The sequence below is a fragment of the Falco punctatus genome, assembly GCF_963210335.1.
Source record: "Falco punctatus genome assembly, chromosome: 7".
Classification (NCBI taxonomy): Eukaryota; Metazoa; Chordata; class Aves; order Falconiformes; family Falconidae; genus Falco; species Falco punctatus.
The window spans coordinates 43,915,439-43,940,302 of record NC_137587.1 but is presented as its reverse complement, the minus strand read 5'-3'; the positions used below and the strand labels follow the sequence as shown (position 1 = coordinate 43,940,302).

Here is a 24,864-nt window from a genome sequence, read left to right as displayed (position 1 = left end):
AACCCTTGCTTTTCCTTTGCTGTATCTTATCCCACTACTTGACTTAGATACACCTCCTCCATATACATTCCCTCTTCTGCCTTTTCAACCAATGTGTTTAGAAGCAAAGCACAGAAGGAATAAGAGAAGACGTGTCTGCAGCATGCACTTCTAGGGCTGTCTGAATTCTGCATTTCCGTTTCCACCCCTCTACCTGGGTAGAAGCTCACCCTGGACCAGCTAATGCTGCATCGCCAGCTAGAAAAACATCCCATGTGGTGCACGACCTCGTCCACAGAAAACATTCAAGGAACATGCGGCACATTACGCTGTGATAAGCAACTTTCCTTCCACATCTTGCACTCCTGCCACTGTTGGAGGTACCTGTTCCCTGGGCTCCGGTGAAAGGTGACTCACACTGACAGAAGCACGATAAGGACAGGGATTTCCTTCCCCACCTCCCACCTGCCGGCACTGAGGCTGGCCTGGCACAGCAGCGGCGTCACTTGTCCATGTAACAACCTGCCGCTCCGAGAGCTGGCCAGCAAGGAGCTCGACCTGCAGCCTACCAGCACCAAAACAAGGCCCAAATCAAGAGGTGGCCCGCTCAAAGACGAACTGAAAAACCCGAACAGGGTTAAAGAGACAGCCCCGGACCCCGGCGAGGTGACGGGCACCCGGGGGCACGGCGAACCCACAGAGGAGCTGGAGCGGTGGCACACCACGAAGCAGTGCCCTCCACTGGCACCGGTCTTTCGGGCTACCTGCACTGCCCACCCCGAGCCCACCTTCCCCGCCGCCAGGGGAGGCTGAGGCGGGCGGGCAGGGACGAAGCAGCCACCCGAGGGGCGGTTCCAGGCTGTGCGGGCCGGGAGGGCGCCATGAGGCTGAGGCCCGCGCTGCTCCGGCGACACCGCCACTGTCCCAAAATGGCGGAGGCGGGGGGTGCCAGGACACCAGAAGGGCCCGCGGGCCGGCCGGCCCTTCTCCTTCGGCCTCCCGACCCCGTGCCGCACCGCTGCGGGGGAGGCCCCGCCGCCCGGCCGCGGCGGAGGGAAGGGGCGGGCGCATGGGATGGCCCGGCCGTGAGGGAAGGGGCTGGGCGGGCGCCAAGGGGCGAGCTGCCGGCGCCACTCACCTGCCGGTAACAGAGGCGGAAAGGCCGCAGGTAGAGGGAGGAGGTGCAGGGTTTGAGCGCCAGCTCCTCGATGGCCTCCATCCCTGCGGGGGTCAGCGGCCGCCAGGAGGAGGAGGAGGAGGAGGAGGAGGAAGGGGAGAGGCGCGCGCAGCCGCCGGCGGCCGGGCCCTGGGCGGCGAGCAGAGCAGGGCCGGGCCGGGCAGAGCAGGGCCGGGCCGGGCAGGGCCCTGGGCGGCGGACAGGGCAGGGCAGAGCAGGGCCGGGCAGGGCGCGGCAGGGCCCCGGTGCGCCGCGGGCGGGCGGCCGCCGGCTGCTGCGCAGGGTCGGGCTCCCGGCGCGGTACGGGGCCCGGCGGCCCCTTGCCCGGCCGGCCGGCGCACGCTGACAGCCCGGGGCTGCGGCGCCCTCCTCCCTCGCAGAGCCGGGAGCTGGGTTTCACCCCGAACACGGGGACGCCACAGCTGCAGCACGGAGGGGCCTTGTCGCCTTTACGCCGCAAAAACGCTCATTTGTGATGGAGTTTTCTCAAAAGTTTGGCGAAGGTTGTCGGGGGGGGCAGTTACTTCCACACATTACGCCAAAATTCACGGGGTGCTGTTGCACTCCTAGAAATCGGTCTCCCTCTGAGACTTGATACAACCTGCTTACTGGATTTTGCCACAAGTCGTCCTGAACCTGGACATAGGTCAGATTTTGCAGGAGAAGGACCTTTGTGTTAAAAGCACAATCTCTTCTGACTGCGTGGTGTTTTCATGTCAAAAACATGAGTTTTATTCATTGGTAGCCTGCGATGTGTCAGTCATTTGGTGCTTCTTAAACTTTCCCTCTCAGGGTCACCTTCCAGCAGCGACCCAGCCCGTGGCAGAGCAATAAATGCAGCTTCAGTAAACTCATCTGGCTGCTTCAGCAACAAAGTTACAAAAAAATTACCCTCTTCCCTTTAAGTTCCTTTTTTTAAAACAAATCACTATTAGATTTAATGATTTCCTGATTTTCATAGGAGTTTGATCATTGTTATGCAACCTTAGGTTAGATTCCCCTTGATGTTTTAATATTCCTGCAAATGATTTTCTAGTTTTGTGAGTTCACAATTCGTAGTGCTCATTATCTCTTGTTTGTGTTTACTTTCCATGCAGATTTCCCAGTGTACAGATGTTAGTTGCTATATAAAGCAAATTATTTTGTCAATATATCAACCACACTGAGAATAATCTGAAATTTCTTGCATGTTTCTTTTTTCTCTTCTAATCTACTTCCACTGCATCACTATGAAAGTTTATTATCGTGTCATGTGGCATTAATCTTAGCAGTATGGCTAAGAAGAACAGATCCAGTAACTGCAAAACTCGCTAAGAAGTAAATGAGGCAGCACTTACATTGCAGAATGCTTACCATCGGTTCTGATAACACAAGTGACAAAAACGTGCTTGGTGGAACTGAAAAGTGTGTTTTTTAAAAGTGTATTTGCAAAGCTATCATAACAATAGGCAACTAAATGTGTTTGATTAGCTGACTGAAAATATTTGTGCAAGTCTTATTTGCATCATTGGATATGTCCCTATATTTCTGTTTTTTTCAGAAGGATGTTGAGGTCATTCAAAGCTCCTGGGAACTTAAGCTGGGGGTTTTTTTTCTATTAAATTATTTCAGTCATCCAAGTCTAATTTAAGTATAAACAGAGTTTCCATGCACAGCACGTTTACAATATCTCTGTTTGCTTATGTTAAAAGTTACTGGCTACCCAGGTCGGTTCAGCCAGTTAGATTGCCCTCTTCAGTAAACATTCTGACACCAGTTTAAGGTTTTGAGTGTGTGTGTGTTTTGGGGAACGTGTCATAGTGCCTGATGGATTGCTTATTCCATTCTTAGTCTTAGGTGAGAAGCTTTCAGGGTTGTGATGTGTCACAGACCTATCTTGCTAATGTACCTGGAACAGTTGAGTGCAGCGTGGCAGGAAAACACATTTCAGGGTGCTCTGGTCTTACAGTTGCAATTGAAAGTTGTAGACTTCTTTGTCGGAAAATGTTCTTTGTGAATATGCTAGCTGAACTAAGGATGTAACAGGCTGAGATTGAGGAGCTGACTTAGTGTTACAGTTTCACAGGTGAAATCTGAGTGAGAGAATAAATAGGAAAAATATACCCTGCATAGTGGGACTAACATAGAGCAGCTGGACCTGAATTTTGTTACTATTCTTCATTAAGGCCTAGGTACCCTGTGCGGCAAGTGTCTTTGCCTTTGGTAGTCCAGGAACAGTCCTGAGAAGGAAATGCCCCTCAGCTCCCACTTATTTCAATGGACAATATCCAAGGGGACAACTTACTTTTGGGTGGGTGAGATGCACTCCGGCTTTCCTGTTCCCTTGCACTACTTCTGTGGCTTGCCCTTGTTGACTGGCACAGTGACTCCGACCTGACTCTAAATGCTCTGGTTTCATAGCAAGAATACAAGAGGTTACAATGCAGGGAGGCTACTCAGCAGCTCAGCTGAGTGGTCAGGGGAGCTCTGTTCACATGTCCCACCATGGGACATGCCACCTTGTGCTCACCGCTTTGCTGGAGTGACTTGTTTCCAAAGGACATTGAGAGCCCAGGTGTGTTTGCTCAGACAGAGCGTTGCCCAGTATGGTTTTATAACCTCAGATAACAATCAGCTTGCAGATGTCTGAACTACTGTGTTGTGTGTTACTTGACATCCCTGTGTGTCTGCTCCTTTTTTAAAGCAAAAGTAGTAGTGGTGGTGTTCCACCAGAAACTTGTGAAAATAGGCACTCATAATTCCAAAGTGTTCAAAGGACTGTGTTCATGTCTATTAGCTTCAGTAAGGTGATTCTGATACATAGGTCTAAGTAAGTCTAAGCCCATGTTTAATTGCTTGCAAAAATCTTTTGGGTTTGAGTAGCATTACTCCATAAAGGATCATTTAAGTTTCTGTGATACTGTACGTAGATGATCAGTTCCCAAACTTCTTGCACGCTGGATTACTCTTGGCTATCACAGTTCCTTTGCAGAGCACGAGCCATTACACTCCTAATTGAAATAGCTACCAGTGATACGCTTCCACAAACCAACTGCCTTGTGCCATCACATCTTCCTTGCTAAGTGTTACTGTTAATTTGACTCGCAAAAACCAGAAAGGTGTCAGAATGACAGGTTGCCTTTCTCTACATTAAATACATTCTTTTATCTTCCTTAGAAGTGGTTTCTGTATCGTATGTTGTTTTCTTGCCTTTTAAAGTAACAGATAAAAAGTTGTGAAAGTTGTCATGAGTGGTTTCCTCCTGGGTTCTTTAGTTTTCTGGAGCTGCTGGCCTCCTGTTGTAAAATACTAAAATCTAGATATTTTGCCTGCATGGGCTCTAAGGGTAATGATGTGATAACAGCCTAATAAAGAAAAGCAAAAAACATGAGTAAAAGTGTGTTTCTTTCCTGGAAAGAAAGATCAGCAGATTAGGTCAGCAGGCAGAGAGGAAAAATGAGAACTGTCCTCCTGTCTGGAGCTGAAGAGTCTTAAGGGAAGATTCAGTGGGATTTCTTATAAAAGATGAAATACTAACATTAGCATTAAAAAGGAATTCTTTCCACAAAGTAAAGTTCGTGTTTAAGAGACTTCTGTTTCCTTCAAAGCAGAGTTTTCTCTATGTTACTTTGTAACTTTTATCATCAGCAAAATACCCAAATCATTTTTTTTGTTACTGTTTTTTAAAAAAAATATCCCCTTGAGCTTGAAGTTTCTTCCAATAACAGTCCTTCCCTTCCCCTTACAGACACACTGTCCTTGGGCATGTACTCTGCAGAGGGTCAGGTTGCATCCTCATTAGTAATTTGTTTTATTGCTCTTTGCTTTGGGACACAATGGGAATGTTTCCTGCGCAGCCTGGCGGTACTCCCTTCTCCCGCTCCGGGAGCCTAGCACACCCTCTGACCTCCACCTGCATGCTCAGGTGTGGATGTGCAGGGCATCAGGATGGTCCCTTGCCACCTGTCCTGGCCCGTCTGGCATGGCTCACTGCTTACCGTGGGTGGCCACCCAGGAATGTCCCGTGCTCTCTTCCTGCTGGAGCTTAGCAAAGTGCCCGAGCTGCTGCGCTCATTCGCGCGCAGTAAGGCAGTGCATTTTCCGTAGTGATTTGTGTGTGGGTCTGCATGTGCTTTTGAATTCAGCCAACCCTTATCAGGCTCGCTCTGCTCTTTGACATGCCATTGCTCATGAGCAAAAATCATCACATCCTGAGCCCTTCTTATCTCTAGAGGGCTCCTTAATATGTTGCAGACTATCACTGCTTTCTCATATTTCTTTTGATATTTGTGAGTACTGTAGTTACTAAGATACTGTGAGCGTGAAAGCCTCAGCAGCTAGAGGTATGCTGACTTAGAATTCTCAGTTTTAATTTTTTATGAATGATTTCTAACTCTCATGGTTGCGGAAGAAAAGCCAGGAAATGCACATGATGGCAAACCTATGGTTTGTGAGCTGTTAAGCACAGGTCCTGCACCAAGATGGTGCCACGTATTTGGCAGAAAGGCTTTGATGTTGGGGTGATAGATAACCTGAATCCCCAGCTCTGGGCAGAAGAAAGCCAGCAGAGGCTGCTGAAGGCCATAAACGCTGGCTGACCCAGGATCCAGCTGTGTGGCCGGTTCAGCCCCATCCAGCAGCAGACGGCTGGGGTGTCAGCAAAGCCATTGTCTCTCTGCCTGGAAACTCCTATCAGAACTTCCTCCTCCTCCTCAGCTCCCTGGGTCACATGCAGTTTTGATAAGGTCACATAACGGTATCAGGAAGGTTGGACACCTTTGCTGTACAGACTTAGTGAGAAGGATGGATGAAAATGTCCAAAATCCAGTATATTTTGTAATCACATATTGGGAATCCTTAGGGTTAGCAGCATGAGAGCTTATTTCCTTCATGGGGGCCATCCTTGCATTGCCACAGAGACGTTAATTTGGAGTGCCTTTCTGGGGATCAGATGTAGGTTCTTTCCATAATGAAGTCGCTGTTGTGAAGTTTGCCTTCTAAAGTTTACCCCTTAGGCTCCTGTGGAAAAGCAAGCCTGAAGCTGCCAATATCTAGCTTTTAATTATTATTCAGTTCTGGGGCATAACCACCCTGGTTACATTCATGAAGGTCAGGAATTGTGCTTATGCAATTCTGCTGGCATTGTAAATAGAGCCCTAGAGAAATTTGTTTTTATTTTAGTAGTAACTTTTCTGAGAGACAACTTGGTGGTTTTTTTTTAAATTATTTACATTTCTATTATGAAATATAAAATTAGAGATCTGTGCTGCAGTACATTATATTCCAACAATTTTATTAACCATCAATTGGTTCAGAGCTGCTTTAATCTTATGAATAGCCTCAGTCTGAAGAACTCAGAGTAATTATTCATGTATGGGTTTACAGAATTTTGTTCATAAGGACTGACAGCATGAGCAAGAAAAGAATGGTGTGTGGTATTGCTGATGTGCACCACAGTGAGTTAGAGGAATATTTCAGTTTGTTTCCCTTAGATGTTTTCATTAGCTCCTCCTTGCTTTCAGAAAACCAAAGACTCCTTTAATGAGAAGCAACCATCTTGGTCTTTACTTTGCAAAGTCAAGTCCTGTCTCGTGACTGTAGTGGAAAACTCACCTATGTCTAGTAGAATAGTTTGATTTCCCAGAAGAGCTGAAATTTATCCATCGGCCTCGTGAATTGAATGGCTGATACAAAGCGCTTTTTTTCTATGCATATCATTAAAATCCTTGAATTAAATATGGTAAGAAAAAAACAATTGAAATATATTCAGTATAAATACAGATATGGGTATCATGACATGTAAAATCAATCTCTAAAAATAGTGGAGGAAAACTCTTCATATATAACTAATATGTCAATTAGACAGTTCATAAGATATCCATAATGTATGGCAAGTTGCAATATGGTATAATGGAGAAGGAGGGAGGTGAGAACACAGGAAGCAAATTCTGATTTCTTAGTTTTCCAGCCGAGGGAAGAACAAACACATAGTCTGTGAAAAAATAAACAATATGCATGCAAAATTTAGATACTTTTATTTTAATTACTATCCAACAAATGTTGCCTGCAGCTAACAGTGAAAATAATTAGAGGGAAGACTTCGTTTTTTCAATAAGCTCCTCTCTAATGAGGGAAAAAAGAAAATGATGACACCTTGTTTGTATTACAGTACCATGTACAGCAATAATCTGGGTCTCATTATGCTAGAAACTGTTCAAATACAGGTAGAGAAATGGTGTCTTTCCCAAAAGACCTGCAAACAAATTCATACAAAGGAACAAACAAGACTAGCATACAGTAATAAGGAACAGCTGAAGTAGAGTAAAGGAATAAAAAGAATCTGCTTTTTGTTTGCCCCATATGTATGCAGCAGAGCTGGAAGGAGAAAAGTATTTTGATTTCTCAGGGAACCTTGATGTTCCGATAGTTTGAAATTGTCTGTAAAAAGGACTGGAGCCTGAGTCGTTGGATAGTTGAATGTTGGCCATGGCTCTAGCCATGACCCTGGTATCTCTGAGGTCTCCAATTGCCATGACACGGTGCTGGTAGCCTGCCCTGGACTGCAGGCATCATAAGCCCAAGGGTCCTTAATCTTCAGGCAGTTTGCCTACCCAGATTTGTTGAAGCTGTGGGAGCTGGAAGCCCTGATCCTCAGGAGGCTACCAGCTGGGCTGCTCAGAAGCTGGGGTTGGCATAGCTCCAGTGGTAGCTTGCCTGTTTTCCAGAGAAATTTAATTGAATATTTGCCTGTATGAAATGTTTCTGGTTTTGGTAAATTGAGAAATTCCAGAAAAAAAAATAGTTGGAAGGTGGGTTTTTTTTCACCAGATGTAGGGAGCAGGTACCTGGCTTCTATTTCGACACACTTAAATATAAATACAATTATATGTGATTCATGAGATAGAAAGGTAAGGAGACACAACTGGCCATTTTTCTGCCACTGTTTCATTAGGCATACTTATTATTTTCATATTTATTTGTATTGCAACAGTGCTTAGGAATCCAGAACTTTATTGTGCTCATTGGTATCAAAACACAGAACAAACCAGCCTAAATATTTTTGTGAGATTCTTGTGATTAGAAGAAGTGAGTTGGAGGAAGGCTCTGAAGAAGGACAGGATAAGCTCTCCACAACTTAGTTTGAGGGGGTATAACTTTTCATCAGAGAGCATCATGAAGGACAGCCTGGGAGTGCTATGGCAGTGCAGGACATGGGCTGGAGGTACAGGGCAGCAGAATTTCAGTATAGGAGAGTTGAAGTCAAGAAGCATATAGAGGGGTTGAACTGATTGAGCTGAGGTGGTTTAGCAAGTAACCTGCAAGCAGTAGAGCTGACCTGTTGCTGCAAGCTTGCTGGAAAGTTAGTTTGGGTCTTTAAGAGATTGGATCTCCGTAAGAAACAAAGTTCTGAAAAATAAAATCCTAAGCATCTTGCATTGAACTCTCAAAACTGTTGGCACTGACATTTCCTAGTTTTTGAGTGCTTGACTTTCAAACCTTGGCAATTACTTTTTTCTAAGTAAATGTTCCGCATATTTATACATTTTAAATTCTTTGGTTATAGTTCAGGGAAAAAAAAACCCAACAAAAAACACACAACCAAAAAGCCCCAAACACATAAATCAACTCTTCCCTGCCTTTCCTATTTGTGAACCATTTTGCTGGGTTTATTATTTTGCACTGTGTTCTTGGAGGCAGCAGAGAAAGTTTCCAGAGCATTTCAACTGGAGATTTGGGCATTAGTATGCTCACAGTAAAACTGAGCCCAGGGATATCCAACCCTAATCTCTGTTGATCTCCTGCAGCAGCCTATTTTCACTTTACTTTTGCAGTGCTCCCTCTCTTAATGTCTCTTCCTTGCCTGCAGCCACTTCATTTGAAAGCCTGCAGAATGGAAGAGGCGGATGTTTTTAATGTTCATACGTCAAGACCAAAGGAAAGGTGCTGTTTGTTTTGCTACCTGCTTGTGCATAAGGATGTTGCACCTCAGCTGAACAAGATGGACAAGGCATTAGGATCTGAAGTTGATTTGTGCTGTGCAAGATTTAAACTGATAGGGAGCTATTCACTGCATTGCTTTTTTGCTGAGACTAGATCTGAGATTCTAGTATGAAGAAAATGCTCTCCTTCATCCAGATCAGGAATTATATATATATTTTTAACCATAGTGTTCTACATTGACTACTACAGGTTTCTACTTGGTATTTTAAAGATATACAATCCATGTGTGCTAATATAACTGCATGAGAGATGGTCATCTTTGGCAGAAACAATAGAGCAGACTCACAAACAGGTGGTTCTCATCACTGGATGCATAATGCTATATGTATGCATTTTAGCCTTTTGCCTAACACCCTGCTCCTGTAGAAAATGCAGTTGTCTCTGGGCATAGATGTGGATGCATTTGCTGGAGAAGGTAACTAATTACTTCCTTCAATGAGGCATCCCGCTTGTTACCTGTATAAATATCTCTAGGCAATCAGGTAAACCAATAGCACATAATCTGTCATTGCTAAGGACAGCGTTGCTATTTTGTGTACGTAAGAAAGGAAAATACATTTAGAGTGAATGTGGATGTTCTGTTCTTCATTCATGTGTGACCAAATTCTAATCTCTTTCAGTCTGCTGTAAATCCAAAATAACCAACTGAAGTCAGTGCAGTTCCTGGGGATTTGTGCTACTGTCAATGAGAACAGAACAGAGAATTTTTTTCTTCCTCTCTCTCATAGTAGTGAGAAGAAAGGCTGGAATGTTAGCCTGGTTATACTTCTCTACTTTTCTCACATTGTCATAAAATGGACATCATTTAAACCTGCTTTATTTTTTTTAATATTTTGAGTAAAACAGGAGAGCCTTGATGGTTTCTTATTTTACAGGAATATAAACATTAAAAGTAATTTTTCTTTTACACATGAGTTAGAAAGCATAATTTACTTGAAAGGACCCTATTATATACTCAGTACTGTATTTGTTTATCTAATTGAATAGAAAAGCATTTACTGCAATTTCAAAGTTAAGCCAATAAACATTTGTCTTTGTTTTGCAGGAGCAATGTTTGACAATTGGATTGGGCAACACCCATTTTAACTTGGGTTTATTTTATAGTATTGACAAAGCAAAACTCCAAGTACCTTTTCACTCCCTTGCTTGCACTGTTGCCACAAGTTGGACAGTTGGCAAAAGATGCTAAAAGCCTTTCTTACAAATTGGCTGTGATATTTACATCATCCTCGTTTACAATGTCACTGGGTTGTCTCACCACTTTACATTTTGCTTCACATACCCTGGATACAATCTGTGTGCAACAAGAATAGAGAAATGAGCAGTAGGATTTTGAATAGACCCACATGTGCAATTCCTGGTAAAATCAAGAGGAAAGCAACAGAAAACAAACTGAACCTTTCTGTTACATGCCGTGCTCACACCAAAACATCTGTCCATCCACTCTGCCTACTCCAAATCCAGGAACACCATGTTTATAGGAGTGCTTAAAAAGCCTTTATTTTCACTGACAGCTAGATGATGCTGATGGCATTTTTAGAGGTAAAAATATTTAAGATTGCTGTAATTTTATTATTTATATTTTTTTACTTTATAAATGGCATTCTGGGTTGTGCTGCCTGTATCAAATAGCTCCTGGAACATCCCTCCTAATCAGATCCTTTTGGGAGCAGGATCATCACGTTTGTCCTGAAGTCACGCCAATGCCTGCAGTGCATGGGGGCTACAGACGAGATCTTTGTTACAGAAGCATGAGATCAATTCACCATTCTGGGCCATGTAGTAAGTGCATTCCAGACTGAATGTTACATCGTTTTTATTTTCTTGGGACAGCCTTGCACTTTGTCTCCTCACTGAAAGGGCTATGTTCATTAGATACAGGAAGTCCTGCTAAACATCCATAACGTTACATTAACAGCTGCTGGCAGATCTTCGAAATCCCAATGATCAAGGGAGTTTGCCAGAGAATTGTGGCTTCTTTGCAATAATTGTTTTCTTCAATGTGCTTCAGAATCTAAACTTCTGTGAAAAAGAAAAGGGCAGTTAATCATTAAGGTTGTGTGGAAAACTTTGAAAACATGCACCAGATGGAAATCAATGCAGTAGTGTCTGCAAGCAGACAGATGCTGAGAAGCAGTCTGAAGGCTGATGCTATTTGGATTAAAGGAAAAAGAGCTGCGAAGCAGTCATGCAACTTAGATATCACCAATACAGTACAGGGATCTGCAAGTCCGCAGTGAACCCTGTCTCGTTCTACATCACTGATAGTTTTGTTTTTGCCAGTGGCTCAAGGGAAACCAAATTTCCTCTCCTGTTGATTTGTGCTCCCCCTGTTTTGTATGGACATCTTCCATTGCTTCCTTTGACAATGCACACAGATTCCTGACTCGGTAATGAAGCTGACAAGAAGAAAAGATTTCCAATCTATAGAAAATAGATTTATATTTCTCCACTTGTTTTCTGCACTTCCCAAGCAGGGACAACAGACTACTAAATGAAAACTGTTTTAAAAGCTCTGGGTGGAAGAAAAAAAAAATCTCACAACAAGAAAAAAAGAGAAAAGAACATGACTAATGAATGATGAGATGTTTGATTTGAACTGTTTTGATCTATATGAAACTCTTGTGTTGGAGCTGATAAGCTTAGTGGCTGCTTTATGTGTAGTGATGTCTTCAGGAATCTGTCATTCTGGGTGCCACAGGGTTACTCCTTTGCCCCAGCTCAGAGGCACCTCTCTGTGGATGAGATTTTGCAGGATTTCTATGATTTGTTCTCCAGAATAATCCATTGTTCATGTCACCAGGAGTGCTGCATGTGCAGCTCCAATCCAGTTTATGGGTGAAATTCTCTGCTGACATAGTGTTGCTGGTTTTAGTAGAGGAAAACTAATCCTACATCATCCTGGATGTCACCTCTGAAATGGTCAAGAAAAAATACCAAGTGTTTGGGAGCAAAAGTGCATATTAAATTAAATCTTGTACCTTTGACTCCAGATGAATTCCCAATGTCAGCAGTGAGCAGGGGATGAGGTTTCAGGAAGCTGGATATTCCATGGACCACAGAGGTGATGTAGGCCAAAAGCCTGTGACCTCCTGGTCCCTCCAACACAGGAAAATGCCCAGATCCATAACAACCTACTCAGGAGTAAGAGTTCTGCCAAATGAGTAGCGCAGAGCTGGCAACTGTTGATGGCTAAAGCGAGTAGGCAGCAGATATCACTGTGGACAGTGCCCGTGGAGGGCAACTGCCCTAAGAGATAGCAAAGGTAAAATAGAGGGGTAATCAAGGAAATGCCCATCTGATGGTTGTAGATGTTTGCATGAAGCACCCTGCAACACACCTAGGTGACTGGCAGCTCTAGTTTCTTGATGCTCTTAATGCACATGCAAGACCATACATGGTACCATTTGCTTTAATAGTGGTAATTAGTGGGCCAGTAGAATGAACAATCATTTTATGAAAATGAGGACTGATCCATTCATGGATGGATCTGGGACAAAGATTGAATCCTATGGTTGTTACTAGCCAATGCCCCCTTCCAGGTGTACAGTGTCCAGTATGTGTTTTGCTAAATACTACTGCAAGATCCTTACAATTGACCATTTATTTTTGTACATTAGCTACATTGCACAGGTAGTCTGGGCATCAAAAGCAGCTCCATGCTGTCAGTAATACCTGCTGTATTCTCTAGTGCAAGCAGGCAGAAGAGCAGGTCCCGGCTTCTGCTCACACACACACACACACAAAAACAATGAAAAAAAATTGCAGTATCTTTGTGTGCCTCACTTTTGCTTAATTCACCTTTGCAGGGAGGTGCTGTTTGGCACTGTGATAGCAAGAATTAGCAGTAGGAAGCTACAGTGAGGCAAGTTTAAATGAGAAATAAGATGTGAGTTTCCAACAGTGGGGATCGTTTCTCACATACATATTTATATAAAATTTATATATTTAGGTGATAGATTAGTCTTTCTTATGATTATGACTTCTTGCCTTCATAACCATAGACAGCCAGTACTCCAGGATAAAGAAACTTACCAGAAGACTTGCGATGGTATCCTTAAAACTAGCAACACTGGATGCTATTATACCAGAGAATGGGACTGTTGTGAGACTGAAGATGAAGTCCTAGGTTTCGTTGCAGATCTAATTTTAACAGGCACCCACATGTATTTAATAAAACCAGATTTCCACCTTTCCAATTGCAGTTTTAGTCATAGCAGCACATTTTGCAGTTCGAACTCAAGCCAAGCTGTGTGTGATAGTAATGGCAATGTTGCTGAAGCAGAGAGAGTCAAATCAAACACTATCACAATCAATCTCTCACTTCTCAGCTACCAAACTGAGCAGGAAAGTGTTAAATCTCTTCCAGCAATGCTGTAATGGGACACCCCCAGTCATCTTTACCTCCTAAGTCACTTACAAGCCAAGTAAAGAAGTATACTCCAAATCAGATCATCTGCTTCATTCTGAAAGACTTTTATTAAAATGAAAAGTGTTTTCTTCTCCCAGACAGAAAACAAACATTGGCATCTAGAGTGGTGGAAGACAAATACTTGGTGCTGGGCAACTTGATTAAAGTGTATTCCTTGTAATGAGCGGTGCCTCCCTTATCCTGCCATTGTGTTCAGACAAAAAAAAAAAAAAGAAGGAGGACCTGCCCTTTCCCATTGTATAGTCACATTTTCCAAGTTCAGCCAAAATGGATTTTATAAAAAGCTCTAAAAAAAAGAAAGTAGAAAGATTAACTTTGTCTTCTAGTAAACCACTGAGGCAACTCTTATAAGAAAGCAATATTGTGCATCTTGTATATAGGAAATCTGCTGAAATTAGTTCTCTAACCTACCAGAGGAGGAAGATAATACTGATAAAAATGGTCATGGAATAAAGGTTATCTGAGCTGTGCTTAAAGGTTTGCTACTAAAATCTAAGCTGATTTTTACTTAAAACACTGCAGGAGGTAATAGAGGAAGAAGTAATTTGCAGCAGAAGACAGTGTGTTTGTACTGTTACATTTTTATCTCTGCCATCACCAATACTAACATCTACATTTATCTACAAGTGTACCTTAAACCAGCAATCCACCAATATATTAACAGGCATTATTAGCTGTAATAGCCCAATTCGGTCAGCTTTAATGGGAGAATCGCAGAATCTCTGCATCATATTTGCCATTACCCAGAAAGAGTTGCTTGTGGGCATTCACCTGTGTGCAAACTGGGCAGGAAGAATTAACATTGTGCATCATATGCTTACATTTTGGAAACAGTAAAAAGAAGCTGCAGTCAGTAGACAGATACAGGTATCCTACAAAACCCAAAAACACACACAAAGAAAAACCGAGTCTTAGGCTAAGCCATGTCCTCAGCTCTGTTTTGTGGCACTTTTATTTCTTTTAAAGACTCAGCATGGATTTTCTTCAGTCTCTTTATATGCTGCGTTTTACTGTACTGGTTCCACCACCACCAGACTCAGTAAACAAGGATGTGCCCAGGGAAAAACAGACATGGTTAAAAAGATCTGTGTTGCCAGCCAAAATCTGGTTAGGTTAGTGTGGGCTTCCAGCAGCCAAAATAAAACAGTTGTGCAGGGCCAAGAATTCCGAGATAGAGAGGGCTGGAGGAATTCTAAATATGCTACAGAAGTGGAAGCAACAGGACTTGGCAAAATCCTTGATCTAGTTAGCGAAACAACGTGTGTCACTAACCAAACAACAGGGTTGTGTCGAAAGAGAGAGTGGGATGGCAAAACCCCTAGGCAGAGACAACAGAGGATATCCAGGAAGGGGTGTTTGAGATTTGAGTCTGGATAGAGATTAAAAGTTGGCTCTAATGAAATGTCCATTTGCTCAGATTTTTGGTTCAATGTAAACATAAATTCTTGACCTAAAATTCTTCTTTAGTATGATCAAGGGTACTGACCAAATAAGCCTGAGAGATTCAAGAAAAACACAGAATTCTTGATGTATACATAAATAAATGTAATATGTATATCTCCATCCATACTTACATATATGTTCGTTAAATGGAGATGTTTTTGACATAATAGTTTGAGTAATAGACACAAATATTTCATACTGGAATAGTATTAAACAATTACAGTGAAGAATCTAATTTCCTTGTGCTTAACATTAGTTCTGTATTGACATATTTGTTTTTAGGTTTTCTTCTTTTCCTTCCTTATTTTAGGGATAATTCCATTCCCCATAGCTGCTTCACTAATAGAAAGAAATTTATCTGTTTGTATAACCTGCATCAGAGAAGCTTCACATGTAAAAAATGTTTGTGCCTATTTGACAAGAGAATTAGCAAGTGATGTGGATATTTTTATAGTCACCAATTACACACTAATGGTTATTGATTGAGAGAAAAGCAGTGCACACAATTTCTCAGAACCAGAGACAGATGCACTTAGTCAACATGGCATTTTTGCTGTATGATATTCTTTGTTTTTAGCACCAAGTTCAATATAAAAGGCAGGTACTTTCAGTTAATTAAAATTAAACATTTTATCCAAGTACACATCAATAGATAGGCGTGTAAAAGGTAGAGATTTTATCTCACTCAAAGAGAACATGGGTTTGGTTGACTCTTACTCTTTGAATTTGTGTTTGTGGCTTATTACCATTGTAATCAACAAAATATAAATCTCCTAAGTGCTCGCTTGAACCTGACAGCTCTAAGGGAACATTTTACAGCAGAACCTTTCCACCCGAGCCCCTGGCCGGCTCAGGGTCTTTTTTCTTCTTGCATTGGAGCTGTCAGAGCTCGCTGATTTAGTATTGGGGTGAGTCAGCAAAAAATAACTGCATGTCGCTCTGCTGGCGTCTGGCAACCAGAGCCTGGTTTGCAGTAGCAGAATTGATGCACGTGCCCCAGCAAGGCCTGGAGCCCGCCAAAGGGTGGAGACACGGCTCGTGCCAAAATATGCAAAGAATTGAAATGAAGATTCTCCTAACCCCATACAACATACATTTTTTAAAAAAATGCCTAGATCTCTCATCAAAGTAAAATGTAATTAGGGATATTATTGCATGCCTTCTTAATTGGAACAGCTTGTGACAGAGAAGTACTTGGGAGGATTTCAACCTGACAACAAAGTGCACGCATTGTGTTTGCTCCGCTCGGTTGGAAGTGCTGCCCGGCAAATCCCTGTGCACGTGGAGCTGCTGAATGGCAAAGGTCAGTGGGACTGCCCAGGTGCCCAACGTGAGTCATGTGTGGAAAAGTTAGCTCAGAGCTTAGAATGTGGTCACAAGGCACTGTTAAGATTCCTCTGGACTACTAAAACAGCCTGTCACTTCCCTGTAAGCAGTAGCAAATATGTTAACAGATCATGTATAATTGTAAGTGACATCTTTTCTCCAGAAATATAAGGGATTGAACAAAATTTTGCCCTGTATTGCAATTAGCATCCCAAACTCAAAGCCAGTGGTGTCAACACAAAAACAACCTAAGTGTGAAAAAAACTTTATTCCTGTGATACCCAGCCATGAGAGTGAGACACTGACAAATGGATGGGACGAATTCTCATGGACAGGGCAGTGGAGAGAGACCAGCAACATAGACAGGATTCAGGCACAGTTAGCGAGGGATTGACACCAGGGGAGTAAAAGATGCCTTTATTCTTCTGGTGCGATGGCGCTGCACTGCTGTGGCCAGAGGAATAATACCCGAGGGTGCTACTCACCCAGTCTGGCTACGGGCCAGGTATTAATTTCTCTGGGTTCCTGTGTGGGAGCAGGGAAAGTGAAGAAAAGTGTTAAAAATCACAATGAGATGAAGGTGTTAACGATGCCTGCCATAGGGTTTCTTCTTGGGCAGTTGCACTGCTCTCACAGCCCCAGAGTAAGTGTAGAAATAAATTTGTTGTATTTTACATGTCCTACTAGTAATTTTCATGAGATTAATAAAATAGTCTTTTTTTTTTTTTTTTTAATACATTTCTCGGTGGAAGGGGAGTGTAGCTGCAAAGATTTATTTTAATGCAGTGCATTGAGAAGAGCTGTTGCCTGACATTCAATAGTTAAGGTATGAAGTATCAGACACTGGAGTAATAAAAACCTACTTGCTTTGATCTTGTAGTTAAAAAATGATTAAAGTATAGAATTGCATGTGCCGACGTTAGACCTCCACCCACAGAGAGATTTAAAGCTTTCGGGGGAAAAAGGAAAGTTGAAAGACAGCTTAAATATAATAATTCAGAAATTGAGCCGCTTTGTTATTTCAAAGATGGTCAGAGTATAAGGGATTTTTCATACCCTATTTGTTATACTAGAACTAAGGGCCTTATCCCAAGACATTTCCTCTTGCACACAACCAAAAAGCTGGAAATTGCTAAGCAGAGGCAGCATGTCAGAGATCTGCGTTTCCATATTTTCTGTTGAGCTGAACTCAGTGAATTTGCAGCCTTGAGGAGTCCCTCTTCCCCTCTTGTTACCTGCACACTGCTCAGGGTGACCCTTGCCCTCCCTTCTGCTTGCATGCTACAAATAGAAAAGACTGGAGTATTCAGTAACAGAGTTTTCAGGGATGAAAAGCTTTTTTTGTTGGTTTTTTTTTTTTTTTTTTAAATTGTATGTATATTGTCATCTCCCAGGCACACAAAATTACCTTGTGGAATTGCAATTATGAACTTATTACTGGTTTATCTAATTGTTAAAAAATACAGGGACTTGTTGAGTTGAGTTTCTGGCCCCTGACATGTAAACTGCTCCAGCGAAGGCACACCCTTACACCCACACACAATCCTGATTTAAGTCAGTAGGAAGCCTCTGTTTTTGCATAATCATTTTTTTAGCCAGTGTAGAAGACTTGAGAAAGTGTTATAGCTGATGCTTGCAGGATTATATCTGCCTAGCCAGGCTTCTTAATTCTTTTCTAGTGATGGCTTTGCTGGTGCAAAGTCAATGTTTGATCTTGCAGTGTCCTTGATGATATTAGATAATTTTGATTCTTTGTCCAATTACAGATACTTAGCATTTTGTCAAACATTCTTCAATAAAAGGAAAGGCTTTTATGATAAAAAACTGCAGTAGCATTCATTGGAAATGACCCTGGAGATCAGACAGATCATTAGATCAAGGACAGCCATCGCTGTTTCACTAGTGCTGCATTCATTACTGTAGACATGATTATCCTGATCAGGAATTGCAGTCTGATGTTAATGTTGCTGTTCTCTGAGAATAAAAACCCAGTAGACACAGCATATCACCTCTGAGACATGGGATATACTAGAATAGGACAACTCGGCTTTCAGGAGTCAGCTTTCATTTACACAGGAATCAACATTTTTGCGTTTGAATTGACAAACACGTTGGCAATGCCCTGCTGCTCTTCTACTGTATGCTTTACCAGATGTTCCTTGCTGAAGCACACACTTAGACCCTGCTGTTGTTTTGAGGGATCAGTAGGATTTTTGTAACTCGCTGTTTTGATACAGATTGGCCTTCTCTATATCAAAATGTGAACAGCATGAGCCTGGCTGCTAGGGTGAACGAGAAGCTCCTTTTGTCCTTCCAACCAGCAGGGATCCACTTTCCATTTGAAGGGGTCGCAGACTGCAGCAGGATAAGCTCCTGAGGCACCAGTGTTGTCTTTTGGGAAATTCATTGTCCACATTCATCTTCCCCATGTGGACAAGAGAACCTTCCAACAGTGTAGAGTTTCCTCAATGTAATTTCCTGGAAGGATCATTTCTGTCCTGATCGTCAAAGCACACCAAGATCCACAGCAGGAAGCCACTTCAGATGAGAAAAAGAGTGTTAAACTCTCAGATTCTTCTGTCTGAAGGTTTGTTTCCTGGACAATTTTGAATTTTCATTCCTCCATGAGACAGAAGGTGTGACAACAACCTGGCATGACCATGACGAGATAGGGTTTGCCTCTTGCAAGTGCAGATGCATTCTCCAGCGTCTCGGTCCCTTTGAGGTATTAGTCCTTGGGGGGCCTTGTGGGACCAGTTTAGGGTATTGCAGAACCTTAAGTTAGTCTTAACAACTGGAAGTAGAAGCATAAAAGCATGATGTAATAGGGGTTGTAGTGGAAGTGCATAACACATGGGTTAGGTTTAAACGGGGGAAAAAGAGACAGTTGCACAGGAGAGCATGGCAAAGGAGATCACCATGTCTCGGCCAGCTTCATCTTCAATGGCAAATGTTATCTGGCTATAAGGATATGTCCATGGGCACTCTCCAGCAGAACTGTAAAAGAGAGCTGACCAGTCAGATTCATGGAGAACAGGACATTACATGCCTTTGGGTTCCTCTGAAAATGGGTAACGTGAGGTATTTATAGTTCATTTCAGAGGGCTAAGTTTTCACTTGGGGTTTTACCACAGCATGATGGAAGTAGACATGTTTTAAATGGTCAAATCCTCTATGCCAAATACAAATAAATAATGCTTTCATGTTAAAATAGCAAATAACATCTTGAAACATATCTATAGAAATAAGCCCTTTAGCTAAAAGTAATTGACTATTTATAATTGCCTGATGGGATGCCTGACATCAGATGGTTGTACTAGTAACATGAGAATGGTATCTGACAGGTTGGGAAAAACACATGGCAGGAGTGAGAATATTGATTTGTGGGCAATATTTGGAAGGAGGGGGAGGGAGAGAATGGCCAAGAATGTGCTTTACTTTTTAAGAAAGTGACATTCCTACCACCAAAACAAAAACCTGAGAAAGAAAGCACATTCCACAATGATATCATCACATTCTTTCGATACGGACAAATATGTGGCACTGTAGCTGCTGTTTCCTGCATTTGTGATTTCCCTCAGAGTATTTCAGTAAGAGATGTTTTCAAGTAGGAAGAGAAAATCAGTTTCAATGTCCTTAGGAGCCTCTTGGCAAAATCAGACCTTCTCTCTGAGGCCAAGACTGGCTTAAATGAATGTCTGGGTTGGATAATACACCAGCTTGTAAATTTGTGATGTAGGTAGAAAGTAGGTTTTCCTCTCTTTGGTGACACTTTATAGGGAATATATATGTATTCTGAGCACCAGCTCTGATTTCTGTTGGATGCTTTAGGCTGAGCAGTAGACCAAACAGGAGGTTTTTCTTTGCGTTGTACTGAAACAGAATCCGCAAAATGTCTTGGTTTCGAGGTTTGCAAGTAGGTAGGATGCCTGTGAGGCTAAAGAGGATTTGTCTTAAGATGACTCACTGAGTGTAGCAAACCACTGCAGTACCTGACCAGGGATGTGGTGATTCTCCACCATCAGAAGACCGGAGCAAGCCATAGTTTCTAAACCACCAAAAACCACAGACTGAGACCACAGAGTTGTGCAGGAGCTTCTGCATGAATTTCTCTGCCCTGGGTTATGCCAAAGGTCAGACTAACAGATCACGAGATCATGACAGACTCTCTGGCCTTAAAACCTGTATGATTACAAATCCATGTGAATTGCAGTCATTGCCTGGATTTATTCTGCTGCTAGAGAAGGCAATCAGGCCTGGGGAGCGGTGAGTGCACAGGCTGCCACAGCCAGACACCAGCGTGGAGCTTCGCCTGTGCTGTACCCTTTAAGATGGGGAGAAAGGGAAGAAGGGGCAGATTCAGATTCACGTGGAAGTAGTTTACATGCTAGCAAAAATATCTTACAACAGTAATGCAGGTAGGGTCTCACTGCGACTGCAAGGCAGGCGACTAGCTGTTTTTCTGCTTTCTGCTGATATCCATTCTGGTATAACTCAGTGGTTTTCCACAAAGTCAGCCCTGGTGTAACCGAAGAGAAAACAGACCTGATCAATTTACAAAAGAAAAGCCTGAGATCCCTATAGTTATTTTGGGTATAGACTGGAAAAACATGGGTCTATGTATGTTATTGACAGAGTATGTTATTCTGAATTTTATGAATGTTGTTGTTATGAATAAAAGAGGATGGTTTTCAGAAGGCCTGAATTTTATTATCAACTAAGGGATGAGCTCTTGGGAGATCTGCTTAATTATTTCACCATATTCCTACATTCTAACATTAGCATCCTAAAATCAGCATTCAGGCACTGCCACTAACCTCTTGTGTGATTTCTGACATCCTAGTTCTTTCCTTTCCATTTCTGTTATCTTTGTCATACCACGTCTCTCTCTCTCATTTCAAATGCAAGTCTGGAGGGGCAGAGCCTGCCTCTGTAAGTATGAAGCGGTCTTGTTCTCAGTCAGGGTTGCAGTGCAAGCAATAATAGTATTTATTAAAAAAAGGGCAGACTTTTACCCAATCCTTGACTCAGGCCAGTAGCTCGATCCTCATTCCAAAGAGGTCCATTTTACACAAGTGATGCCAAATTACGGCATCTTCACTCACACCAGGGTCATTGTAAAATCTTACTTGGCTTCAAGGAGAACTCTTTGGATGAGGAACCACCTACTGTGGCAGAAACCTGATGGTCCAGCAGAGACAATTGCCATGACCAAACTGTGTCCCTCATAGCCTTCTTAAAACCATTCTCTGCTGATCGCAGTTTAACTCCAAATCCTATTCTGCTTTTATATAGTGTGCGATCATCCTCCATCCTGCTGCCCCCAGACTGCAGCTGTTCCTTCTGTCCTTGGAGCACTGAGGGAAACATATGACTGGTGTGTAACTCTTCCTGTCCTCAAAACAAATGACAAGGCTTTATGGCAGTCGCATGTTTCCTTTGTTATCCTTTTGTTTGAAGAAATAGGAATTGCACCTGACTAAGTCTGCAGAGGCATTCAATTAAACAAAGACATTTTATTTTAGCAACTGTTTAATGAAGAGGAAACCAATAGACAATATTGTCTTCCTCCAGGCGAGTAAAGCATTGACAAATGCTATATTTAGTTGTGAACTATGCAACCTGCAAAAGGACTTTACCCAGCTTACCAGGAAATTAATCCCCTTTCATTTCTAACAACTTGAACTTCAGGGAATGTGAGCAGGTCACACCACACTGGAAACTCATGTTCCTAAATGCATTTGTGTTAAAACAGCAAAACAACAAAACAACTGGGGGTGGGGAGGGGGGAGCAGGAAAGCATTTTTAGGCAAGCAAGTCTTCTGTCTAGGTCATAATTTGGGATACATTTGCTGACATAGGAAGGCAAGGTAGGTTTTTTCTCTTATTCCTCAGTGCTGAGATAGCCTAGAGGCAGTGATGGCTGCACTGGTCTGAATGTGGGACTGTGCACAAGGAATAGCATGTTCAATGGAGCTCCATCTCCAGGACTAAGTATTGACCTCAGTTATGTCAGACAGCCCTCCTGAGCTGCAGGACTTTGATGTATTTATTGCTGCTGATGATTCATAAAACACTTGAGAAGGCAAGTGGTTCCTCACATCCCAAAACAAGTTTCCAAGGCTGGGTAGTATAGCTGTAAACTGAGCTAATTAAAGGTAATTTTTTGTATGTGACAGGAAAAAGCTGATAACATCAAACCCTAATGAAGAGATGGGAGAATTTCCCTGAGCTACGTGCTTTGCTGCTGAGAAAGCAGAGCTTGGCAGATGGAAGAAGATGGAACTGATTTCCAATTTAGCCTTCTATTAATGTTTTATGATTTTAAATTTAGCAGAGTAGTTCCGTGTTCTATAATCTTTGCAGGGCTCCTATTTCCTTTCTGTGGACTGCTAAAAGGAATTCTGTAAAAAATATCTACATATACACATATCAGAAGTCTCTCGTCCAAAAGAACAAGAAAGTCCCAGTACAAATTCCACAGCAACTGCCCTTCCTACCAAATGAGTCTTAACATCCTCATTCTGTCAAAACTTCCTCTGAACACTGACTCAGATCCAGATCTGGCTGGATCCTGCTTTTCAGGTACAGATGGGTAAGAGAGGAGAGGACACAAGTTGTTCTTCCTCTCTTAAGCTGGCTAAGCAATTAGGCTCTTGGCAGAGAAAAGGTGAGAGATGCAATGCAAGTACTTTCCTCCCTGCTCTGCATGGGCTTGAGCTATAGGCTGTAAGATTTTATCCAGTGCATTCTCATGGTGCATGGGGAGTGCTCCAGCATCAGGCCATCAAGGCACACTGATGGCATCCCAGGATATCCCTTTAGAGAAATGCAGGGAAGTAAAATACATATCCACCTGCCCTGGGCACTAAGGGCCATCTGAAAGATGGATGCTGATTCATTCTGCCCAAAAAAGGTACCCAAAGTGCACAGCATGAATTGCCTTCTGCCTCTCTTTTCATTGACTGTAATTTAAAATGTGTCACATAGAGGTCTGGCTTGGACTCAGCAACCTGAGGTTTCGGCAGATAAAGTTGGGCAAAAAGCATTCAGCTCAAAGGACCAAGATGGAAACAATAAGATCATTTCTCTTGGGGCACATTTCATCCTATACTTGATACAGCATCAGTGCCTCAAGCTTAACCCCTGGGAGCATACCCATTGCTTCCATACCGCCATCCCCCCTGTAGGCTGGGGGGCCATGGGATGAAGAGTTAGTGTGTGCTTGCAAGTTAATTGGGGTTTTGGTTATACTGACACGGATCTAGAGCAGCTCTTCCAAAGCCAACAGCAGTTGCTCTCTGTTTATGCTGCTGACACTCAGAAACCAGTGAATGAAATGCTGTGAATTTGGGAGCTTCAATTAGCAGTTCTAAAAATGATGAAATCCTATGAGGTAGGGTGTCAGCCAAAAGCAAGCAGAAGGAAACCCAAAATATAAGTATGATTCTGTAACAAATCAGTAGGAAAAATAGACTGGGGAGGGAACTTTGCCCAGCAGGGTCTCCCCGCCAGGAAGGGAATCTTTATTTGGAGAAACACGACTTCATTGTGTCAGTTGCAGCCCTTTTTCTTATCTTGTGCTGTTGCACAAAGAGAAAAGAGGCGTCTGCAAGAAGGCCTAATATGCTGTGCTAATTTAGGTGTGACTGGGTGTAAAAACACAATCATTTTAGAGCTGGGGTAAAGTACTGCTGGCAATTTAGCACTGCATATCTCAGGGTCTCAGTCTGCTGGGGCTGGCTTCCTGCTGCTCTCCGCCATTATGTATCAGCAGGAAATTACACTTTTATGAGTGATTTACCTTTAAACAAACACTACTACACAAACAATATGGTATTGAATTTGGTGGTTTGTCTTTTAAGTATTACAGTGAAAGACTATAACAGCTGTCTAAGCTGATAACTACTACTAGGATAAGAATATTGTTGACTGAGTTATTAGTCGATTGTTTAACTAAATCTAGCTGCATCTCTCTCTTTTAACTGTGTGACATTTACAGTTTCTTTAAACAATATAGTTCCTTGAAACACACATATAACTGGTTCCTTGGGTGGGAACTTTACGGATAAAGAATTGTTTGGGAGATCAGATCACACTTTTCATTTAAATTTTTGTATGTCTGTTTGTATTTATTTATTTTTCTTGGCTGATTCCTGGAGGGAATAGTCTCCTAGAAGTGAATTTCCACGTGACTTTCTAAGTTCAGCAGATAAGCCACAGCCACAACCTGTGGCTAAAGACGACTAAACTGAGACGACTAAACTGCACAGCTGGATGAATTTTGGCAGAGAAAGATTGAGACAATGTAATGAATCCACTGCACATCTGCTGCTGTGACTTTTGTAAAAAGGTTTGTTCTAAGATGGGGCTTTTTTGCGACGTGCTGAATGCTTGCAGCCTCGGTGGAGACTCTCAAGTCTCCAAAATAGGACACAGCATGTGTGGATAAGGTTGACCTTGCAAAATTCTTATTCTGTTTTTGAACAATTAGAACTAACTTCAAGCCCAGTTGAGACTTCCAGAC

The 24,864-nt window shown here is 42.5% G+C and overlaps 1 protein-coding gene and 1 long non-coding RNA gene across 2 annotated transcripts in view; one reads left to right on the top strand and one right to left on the bottom strand.

Moving 5' to 3' along the window:
- Positions 1 to 1,346, bottom strand: part of NUDT14 (nudix hydrolase 14) — a 62,879-nt gene extending 61,533 nt beyond the window's left edge. The window contains exon 1 of the mRNA XM_080395789.1: positions 1,118 to 1,346. Coding sequence (XP_080251915.1) covers positions 1,118 to 1,198 — 81 coding nt within the window. The 5' untranslated portion in view covers positions 1,199 to 1,346. The remainder of the gene's footprint in view (positions 1 to 1,117) is intronic.
- Positions 1,347 to 1,496: 150 nt separating this feature from the next.
- Positions 1,497 to 24,864, top strand: part of LOC308067242 — a 42,293-nt gene continuing 18,925 nt past the window's right edge. The window contains exon 1 of the long non-coding RNA XR_013929503.1: positions 1,497 to 24,690. This is a non-coding gene — a long non-coding RNA (uncharacterized lncRNA). The remainder of the gene's footprint in view (positions 24,691 to 24,864) is intronic.